Source organism: Helianthus annuus, chromosome 12 (genome assembly GCF_002127325.2).
Source record: "Helianthus annuus cultivar XRQ/B chromosome 12, HanXRQr2.0-SUNRISE, whole genome shotgun sequence".
NCBI lineage: Eukaryota > Viridiplantae > Streptophyta > Magnoliopsida > Asterales > Asteraceae > Helianthus > Helianthus annuus.
The window spans coordinates 151,979,032-151,988,866 of NC_035444.2; the positions used below are offsets into that span (position 1 = coordinate 151,979,032).

Consider the following 9,835-nt stretch of genomic DNA (forward strand, 5'->3'; position numbering starts at 1 on the left):
GGTGCAAGAATTGTGGTACGTTTCTTGCATGCCCGCCCAACTCTACATTACTGTCACATTTCTCAAAACATTGCCAGGTTATATTTTTTTAACCGATTTTAGGATAACTGATTTTTTTTACCTATAGATGGTTTTAACGTTGAAAAAAATGTATAATAACAAGTAGAAAACGATTTTTTAAATAAAAAAAAACAGCTGGGTCGTTTAACTGAACCGAACCGGTTGCTAAAAAGACCGAAATGTTTAGAGGTATGGACTCGCGGGCTTAACTTAAATAATTGGGCCTACCAACATCAGGTTCTAACGGCTTTAACCAGTACGGTGTCGTTTTGCTTCTGAAATAACAAAACGCATCTTCTATTTCATAAACCCTAGAAAGAAAGTTCATTTCTCTGTAAACCCTAGATCAAAATCACAATGTCAGACAACATTCCCTTCGAACTCCAACAGCTAATCATCAACAAGCTTCCGGTGGAACCCTTGATTCGATTCCGATCGGTCTGCAAAGCATGGAAGTCACTGATCGACAGTCCCGATTTCATTCTTAATCATATCAAGCAACAACAACAGCAACATCTGCTCGTAAGGTATCAAGACGTTCTTAATCTCGAGCTAAAATATGTTTCAATTGCTGACAACGATGATGATACTGATACTTTCCCCAAACATAAGGTTTTTGTAACTCTTCCCCAATTAGTAGTTAATATGGGTAATCATTATACCACTGTTGACAGCTCTCACGGATTATTCTGTTTGTTCAGTAAAACCGTGTTCAGTAAAACCGACAGAAAAGCGGTTATTTGGAATCCTTCTATTAGGAAAGCGGTTGATGTTCTTCTGCCTGATATGGCTGATGATGAGATTGAGTGGTATAGAACCGTTTTAGGGTTTGGGGTTTGTCGGGAGACTAAGGACCCGAAGATTGTTCAGATAAAGATAGATACAGATATAGATATGGAAGATGCGGTCCCATGGCAAGTTGAGGTGTTTACGTTAAGCACAGGGGTTTGGAGAAGTGCGTATAGCGGCAATGTACCTAGTAAGTTTGTTAGATTTAGTACTGGGGAACAGGTGGTTGTAGGTGGAGTTGTTTATTGGCTAGCTAGTGGGCTTGCTAGTGATAGGGTTGACGGTGGACATGGGTGTGATAACTTGATTGTTTCGTTTGATTTGACGAGTGAAGAGGTTGGAGAAGTGAAGCTTCCGGGTAGATTAGCGCACACTCATGTTACTTTGTCTCTGTTTAAGCTAAGGGAGTCCCTTGTTGTGATTGAAGGCGGTCTAGAGGACTATAAACTGGTTTATCATGTATGGAGGATGGAGGATGGTGTTCCAAAGTTGTTTGAAAAGCTCTTCACTATCGGCGGTCACTCACCAGATGGATCGATGGTTTCTGTAAGGGGCTTTAGGATGACCGGTGAAGCTTTAGTCGACTTGCGAGCTCATCCTGGCTTCGTTAGAACACTTGCTGCTTATGAACCCTACTCTAACTCCATCAAAAATCTTGGGATTAGTGAAAGACATATTTCTGTGTATTCCTACACGGAAACACTACTTCTGCTTTGATCAGCCTGTTATTATAGTTTATGAAGAAGGTAATCTCATTTTCTCTAATTAGTCTTCAATCCCTATACGTTCAATGTAGTAAATTGTGTACTTTGATTGTTGCTTTTTGATCGCATTTCTTGATCAGGCTAGTGATTATGGTCTAGATTAGTTGTTTAATTTCTTCTATTGTTGCTGAATTGATGACTTGTATTGTTTTTTAATGGCTTTTCTTGATCAGTCTAGTGATGATGGTCCAGATTAGATGTTTAATTACTTTTATTGTTTCTGAATTGATGGCTTATAATTGCTTTTTGATGGCATTTCTTGATCAAGCTAGTGATTATGGTCTTGATTAGTTGGTTGATTACTTCAATTGATGACTTTGAATAGCTTTTTGATTGCATTTTCTGATTTCATGGTCAGGCTAGTGATTATGGTCCAGATTAGTCGTTTAGATACTTCAATAGTTTCTGAATCAATGGCTTTCAATTGCTTTTTTGATCACATTGCTTGATCAGACTATTGATTATGTTCCAGATTAGCTGACTAAATGTCTAATTACTTCGATTGTTGCTGACTCGATGTCTTTGAATTGCTTTTTTACGGCATCTCTTGATTTCTCTGTATATGCTTTCTGTTTTCAGGTATCTGGTGGAAAAAGTGTTTGAGGAAGTTGGGAAGTTGTTCATCTCTCATCAGCATAATAGTGCGTGTCATGTGGGGAAGAAGAAGAGTTAAGAAATAGCTTCAAGTGTATATGGATTATGATATGATCGGGTCGTTTTATAAAGATGATTGGAATAGCACAGGGTCTTATTAAAAACTTATGTTTTAAAACCATGAATTTGGATTTTATAGCACTAATATAGAAGAATTAAAACTCTAGGTCTGTGATATGGTAATTTTTAGCAAAAAGAATTTGACCAGAAGAAGAGAAATATTACAAATCTTTTTTACCTTAGCAATTGTATAGCCTCTACATTTAGAAAATAAACTAGTAATGAGGAAACAACTGAACTGGAATGACCACTTAGCACACAACTAGGAAACAATATAAGAAATGCAGTAGAACATGGACATGGAAACGGGGTGTATGGGACGTGGACTAGACACGTCGTATCAGTCTGTTTGGTTGGACTAAATGTCATGATGAACGAACCAGGGATTGGAACGATCATGATTATTGAATTAGTCATTACCATTCCCTTGCCATGTCGTATCAGTCTGTTTGGTTGGACTGAATGTCATGATGAACGAACCAGGGATTGGAACAAACATGATTTTAGAGTCAAAAGGAGATTGGAATGACAGTGTGTAGTGGGGCGGTATGAACCCACATAGCGCCGGAAAGCGTCCAAGAACACCGCCACGAAGGGCGGTATGGCCCAAAAATTTTGAGAGGCGCGATGAGGATAGCGGCGTTATTTGAATGTGTTTGTTTGTTTTTGACCGTTGTAAACGGTCATTTATGTAAAAACAAAAAATTCAATTATTTTCAAACTTTCCTTTAAATAATACCCCTTTCCTATATTTTTAAATCCACACACACTCAAACACTCTTTCTCTCTACCAATTTTTTAGAAATCCTTAAATTTTTTATACAATGCATCCATTCAACCGTGGCTTCATTCCTCCCCGATCAAGTGCGGACCCAAACCAAAGTGGTAATCCTACTCGCCCCGTGTCGCCAGTTCCCACTCGACCCAACCCTTTCGGCTCCGGTTTTCTCGATTACAATCAACGAAATCCCGGGTTCATGAATCTTTTGAACCAACCGCTATCATGGGACCCGAATCTCTACGGGTGGAACCCGAATCAAAACACCGATGGAATGGGGTCGTCTCAAGCGTTCGGGTCGGCTCAAGCTTTCGGCTCCCCACTACACGAACCCGATGTTGTTCCGGAAACACAACCCGAAGTAGCGGAGACGCAAAAAGGAAAAGGAAAACGGCCACATAAAAAGAAAGCGGAAACCACCACCCGAGCGAAAAAAAAAAGTGATATCGTGGGAGTCCGATGAGGAGTATGCGTTAACCCGCGCTTGGATCGATGTGTCGGAGGACCCGGTTACAGGTATATATTTTAAATTTCTTTTTTTTTCTGTTTTTCCGTTTTTTTGTGTTTTTTTTTTTCCGTTTTTTTCTGTTTTTTTTTCTGTTTTTTGCAGTTTTTTTTATTTATTTTCTGTTTTTATTTATTTTTCAGTTTATATATTCTGTTTTTATTTTTTTTTTCTGTTTTTATTTATTTTCAGTTTTTTTAATTAATTTTCTGTTTTTATTTATTTTCAGTTTTTTAATTAATTTTCTGTTTTTATTTATTTTCAGTTTTTTTTATTTATTTTCTGTTTTTATTTTTTTAAATTTTAGACTAACATTATATTTTTTTTTAGCAAACAATCAAAGTAAAACCGTTTTTTGGGCCCGAATACGAGATCTTTTTTTCGATCTCATGGGTAAAGGAGACGAATACCGCCCACCGGACTCTATATCGGGCAAGTAGACCGATATAAACAAAAAATGCACGAACTTTCAAACCGTGTATCAACGCACTTTTGCCGGATGGAAAAGTGGAAGCAAGGACGAAGACATTACGCAAGCGGCATTGGTCGAGTATACGGATGCTAATGGCCATTTCCCGTATCTAAGGTGTTGGCAAATCCTTCGCCATAGCCCCAAATGGGCCAACATCTCTACTCCGAGTGGTCGGTCGGGAAATAAACGGCCGTCAAAGAGGTCCAAAACAAACGAGTCGGGTGAACCCGAAACGCCAATCTCCGACGCTCGAAACACCGAGGTGAACGAGGATATTCCGGATGACGAGCCGGTGGAAGAGCTATCAAGACCGCCCGGAAGAAGAAGCCGGGCAAAAAAGCCCGAGTCGTCGTCGATGTCTATGGGAACGGATATGAGTAACGCATTTTCGAAGATAAACAAGCGACTTCAAGACATACACGAACTCGATACTAAACGTATGGAGGAGAACCGCGAAGTTACGGAAATTATGCGGGATAGACAATGGGCTCACGACTTTGAGTTCTACTCAAAACCGCACGACCACTTAACGGGAAAAGCTTTGAAAATGGCGTTGGCACAAAAGGAGCGGATTGAAAAAAAATATAACCTTTGATTGTGTAATTTTTTTTATTCTAGTTTAATGTTTTTTTTTTTATTTTATTGTACTCTTTTTTTTTTATTTAATGAAATGAATTTTAATTTTAAAAAACTTAGAAATTAATTAAAAAAATGAAAATTAAAATAATGAGTAATGATGACAAAGGGGCTTTATGACTACGGCGTCAACTTGCATAACGCCCCATAAAGCCCCGTGGTGACATGGCATGCCACATGTCGCATAACGCCCCCAAAGGGGCCTTATGACTACGGATGGCCTGAGAAATGCAGTAGAACATGGACATGGAAACGGGGTGTATGGGACGTGGACTGGACACGTCGTATCAGTCTGTTTGGTTGGACTAAATGTCATGATGAACGAACCAGGGATTGGAACGAACATCATTATTGAATGAGCCATTACCATTCCCTTGCCATGTCGTATCACTCTGTTTGGTTGGACTAAATGTCATGATGAACGAACCAGGGATTGGAACGAACATGATTTTAGAGTCAAAAGCAGAATGGATTCCAGCCATGGTAGAATGAGAATGAATGTAGAAGATGATAGACTAAGCAGCTTGTCAGATGATCTTATCCATAAAGTTCTATCTTTCGCTAGCATCAAACATGCTATTCAAATGAGTGTTTTGTCATCTCGATGGAGGTTTATTTGGACTTCAATGCCTTATCTCAATTTCTCAAGGCATGATTTTGTTAGTTTGTCCAAGCTCTCCGAATTTGTTACACATGTCCTCTCTGACCGCAATAATCAAACGAACTTGTCTTCTGTCCATGTTCGTTTTGATGGAGAGGATAGCGATGTGTTTGTCAAACAAATTATGATGATGCGTTCTCTCACAATATCCAACAACTAAATGTTACATGCTTGCTCAAGAATGATGTTGAATTCCCTCTTTTTCTCTTTAGTTCTCGGACCCTCAAACGTCTTAGTTTGACAAAGCAAGCATTATCTAGCGGACCTGGTTTTCCTTGTATTATCAAAGCAACATCCACTTGGGAGCTCCCTTCCTTAACAACATTGTATCTCAATGGTATCACTTTGTGTGGTTATAACAGTACAGATAAGAGCGCTGGTTTTTTCTCCACATGTGCAAACTTGAAGAATCTCACCTTAAGAAAATGCTATACGAGGGGATTTCAGTGTTTAAGTATTTATCTCCCTATACTCTCTAATCTTACACTTGTAGATGTTTTTTGTTTTGGGTAAAATACACTTGTAGATGTTTATGGGAGTGTGGACATTATTAGTATTGTTGCACCTCAACTCAAGGATCTCCGTATTACAGAGTTACGGGCGCTGCTAGAGCAAGAGAAAGCTAGAACTGGGACCAAAATGGCAAAGATGCATGAACTAGGGAACTCGCGATTTATTGAACGTATTGATAACTATACTGATAGGTATATTGTTATGCGCTGGAAATATATGAGTTCGCAGATTAAGAAAGGGAAAGAAAAGGCTTCTCACATCATTTCAAAGTTGAAAGAGATTAAAGGATTACTGACAGAGCCGCCTGCATCAAACCGAGCTACCATTCAACCGTCTTTTTCTACTTTGTGTGCAGAGGCCGACACTCTCACTAATATAATAACAGATTGTATAAATCGGTGTCAAATCTTTTTGTTGATTTGGTTTACAAATAATGACACATGTTATGAAATTCATATGTCATATATTCTTAAAACAAATGGTCGCCGCAGACAAAGACAAAGCCTCGACTGTTTAATTAGCGTAATATAGTTTACATGCAACTACATAAAAAATATATATATGATATATAAAATGGAGTTAAAAGGGTTGGGTTTTCTGATGGGCATTGTTCTCTTTTTGTGTCAGCCCTTATACTTTCACTTGTGAGTCTTTTTGGGCTACGGGTTGGGTTTTTGGACCCTACCTTAGCTTTGCTATTCGTGGGATTTACAGATGACGATCATTAATGATGGTGTCACATGTCATAATCAAAAGGGGGATATTTTGGAAGTGCAAAGATGATTGCACAAAGTTCATACCATATGTTTTAATGACCATACGGGTTGGTTGTAGAGTGTCCCTTACTGGTTTATTGATTGATCCAGTGGCGGAACTAGCCCAAAAATTTAGAGGTATCCCATTTTTTTATTTTTTAGACCAGGGGTATCCTTTGTATAACGGAGACGAAGTTGAGGGACATTTTTACACTACGAAAACGGAGTTAAGGGGCATTTTTAGCCCGTGCTACCCCTACTAACCTTCTAAGTCCGCCCCTGGATCGATCCAGTTTAAAAAAATGGATGAAAAATAATTTAATATTTTTTTTTTGATTAAAGGACTGTATTTCATTCCAATCAACAGGGCAAATTACATAAGAATAGCAGGTAGACGAGCAACAAACTGCGCCGCCAAAATCAATCCAGTTTAAAGGACTGTTTAAATTAGAAATACTCAACGAGTTTTAAAAATAAAATACGATAGTTCTTGATCTTTTTGTGTGGATGTGTAAAATACCAAAATTACTAAAATATAATGTTTTAAATAAATAAATAAATAAAATATCTATACTATATAATAAAAGAAACCTGATTTTGAACACGTGTCATTCATTGAAGATGTCTACATTTGTAATTTCCTACCTTTTCATACTTAATATTATTATTTACCAAATTGACACTTTTTTATTTAGTTTACCCTTATCTCTTATTTTATGAAAAAAAAAATATCGATTATTCTATCTCTTATTTTCATATTGCATGTTTTTTTAAATTTAGTTTGTACTACTTATCTTTTCCGTTCAAATGGAACAGAAGTAAAATTATTGGGTTTCACATTTGTAATTAGTTATTTTTTATTAAGATGCTATCGTTATATTTGCTCATGTTCAAAATGATCAGAAAAAAAAAAAAACTCAGTTATTTTTGTTTCTAGGAAATCATAATCCTTTTATTTGATTCAATCATTCTAGAAGTTTTAAAACTAAAATATAATCTATCATAATCAAATTCACATTTCAAAACCTTCAAACTTCAACCATTCAATAATCACAATTACTCACACGTATAAGCCCAAATATAATCTAACCTACTTTTAATAAAGGATTCCAATTAATTCTACGTGAAATTCATAAAGACTTTTTGTTATACACTTAATTTCATATATAATCTAATCTAACTTTTAATAATGTATATATGTGTGGACGCTCGGAGGGCAAAAGTGAAGTTGCACTAATTTTAACGTTATTTCACTAAATTTGTGAAAATAACGTTAAAAGCGGCGGACGGTTAATCATGCATCATCATCATCATGTGGTGGCGTTGATAGCAGAAAGACAAAAGGGAACATGTACTGATCGGTCTTTGTCCCGATTGTTGAGTGTTATGTGCCTTATGTTCAAAGCTTGATGCAAAACTACTATCGAGTCGAGGGTCTTACTGAAAGCAGCATCTACATCTTACTCTCCTCAGACCCTACCTTAGCTTTGCTATTTGTGGGATTTACTGAGTATGATTATGATGATGATTTAGTATATATAATTAGATTTATTCAACCCGTATAATACACGGGGTTTATAAAGATATAATTTTTTTTATTATTTAGTTTATAAAATTACATTTATCCAACCCGTGTAATATACAAGGTTACAAAATTACATTTTTTTAACCTGTGTAATTCACAGTGCTTTTAAAGATATAACTTTTTTTATTATTTAGTATATATAATTAGATTTATTCAAACCGTACAATACACGGGTTTTTATTATTTGGTATATAAAATTACATTTATTCGGTACAATACATGAAGTTCTTAGAGATATAATTTTTTATTATTTAATATATAAAATTACATTTGTTCAACCCGTGTAATAAACGAGATTTTTAAAGAATAATTGTTTTAATTTAGTATATAAAATTACATTTATTCAGCCCATGTAATACACGGGTAAAGTATGAAATAAATCAATTTGAGTAAATTGCCATTTTAGTCTCTGAGTTTTGTCCAAATTTGCCAGTTTAGTCCAAATAGTTTTTTTTGTGCATCTGGGTCCCTGACTTTTACATTTTGTTGTCATTTTGATCACTTTGCCTAACTCCATCCAAAAACTCCATCTTTAACCAAGGGTATTTTGGGGATTATCATTTTAAATGTTTTTAATTGCCATTTTGATCCAATTCAAAAAATCAAAAAAATTCCAAAAAATCAAAAAAATTCCAAAAAATAATAAAAATTCTAAAAAATCATAAAAATTCAAAAAAATCCAAAAAATTCTAAAAAATCCAAAAAATACATTTTGGCGCGAACCGTTTCGACCCGTACCGTTTCGAAGCTGAACCGTTTCGACGCGACCGTTTCGACCCGTACCGTTTCAAGCCGAACCGTTTCAACCCGTACCTTTTCGAACCAAACCGTGCCGTATCGAACCGAACCGTTTCGAGCTGAACCGTTTTGAACCCGAACCGTTTCGAGCTGAACCGTTTCGACCCGAACCGTTTCGAAGCCGAACCGTTTCGACCCGTACCGTTTCAAACCGAACCATGCCGTATCGAACCGAGCCGTTTCGAACCGAACCGTTTCGACCCGAACCATTTCAAGCCAAACCGTTTCAAACCGAACCGTGCCGTATCGAACCGAGCTGTTTCGAACCGAGCCGTTTCGAACCGAACCGTGTCGTATCGAACCGTGACGTTTCGACCCGTACCGTTTCGACCCGTACGGGTCGAAACGGTTCGGTTCGAAACGGTACGGGTCGAAACGGCACGGTTCGGTTCGAAACCGTACGGGTCGAAACGGTTCAGTTCGAAACGGTACGGGTCGAAACGGCACAGTTCGGTTCGAAACGGTACGGGTCGAAACGGTACGGCTCGAAACGGTTCGGGTTTGAAACGGTTCAGCTCGAAACGGTTCGGTTCGATACGGCACGGTTCGGGTCGAAACGGTGCTGGTCGAAACGGTTCGGGTCGAAACGGTGCTGGATTTTCAAAAAAATTCCAAAAAATAATAAAAATTCTAAAAAATCATAAAAATTCTAAAAAATCCAAAAAATTCTAAAAAATCCAAAAAATCCGTTTTGGCGCGAACCGTTTCGACCCGTTCCGTTTCGAAGCTGAACCGTTTCGACGCGAACCGTTTCGACCCGTACCGTTTCGAAGCCGAACCGTTTCAAGCCGAACCGTTTCGACCC

The 9,835-nt window shown here is 37.5% G+C and overlaps 1 protein-coding gene across 1 annotated transcript; it reads left to right on the plus strand.

Moving 5' to 3' along the window:
* The first annotated feature begins 341 nt into the window (after positions 1-341).
* Positions 342-2,433, plus strand: LOC110895661 (F-box protein CPR1). Its single transcript, XM_022142984.2, has 2 exons — positions 342-1,595; positions 2,193-2,433. Exon 1 carries the CDS (start codon positions 418-420, stop codon positions 1,564-1,566), a length of 1,149 nt encoding a protein of 382 aa, XP_021998676.1. The 5' UTR covers positions 342-417; the 3' UTR covers positions 1,567-1,595; positions 2,193-2,433.
* Positions 2,434-9,835: the final 7,402 nt, after the last annotated feature.

Coding starts and splice junctions, on each gene's coding strand:
- LOC110895661 (XM_022142984.2), top strand. CDS start 418: ATGTCAGACAACATTCCCTTCGAACTCCAACAGCTAATCATCAACAAG.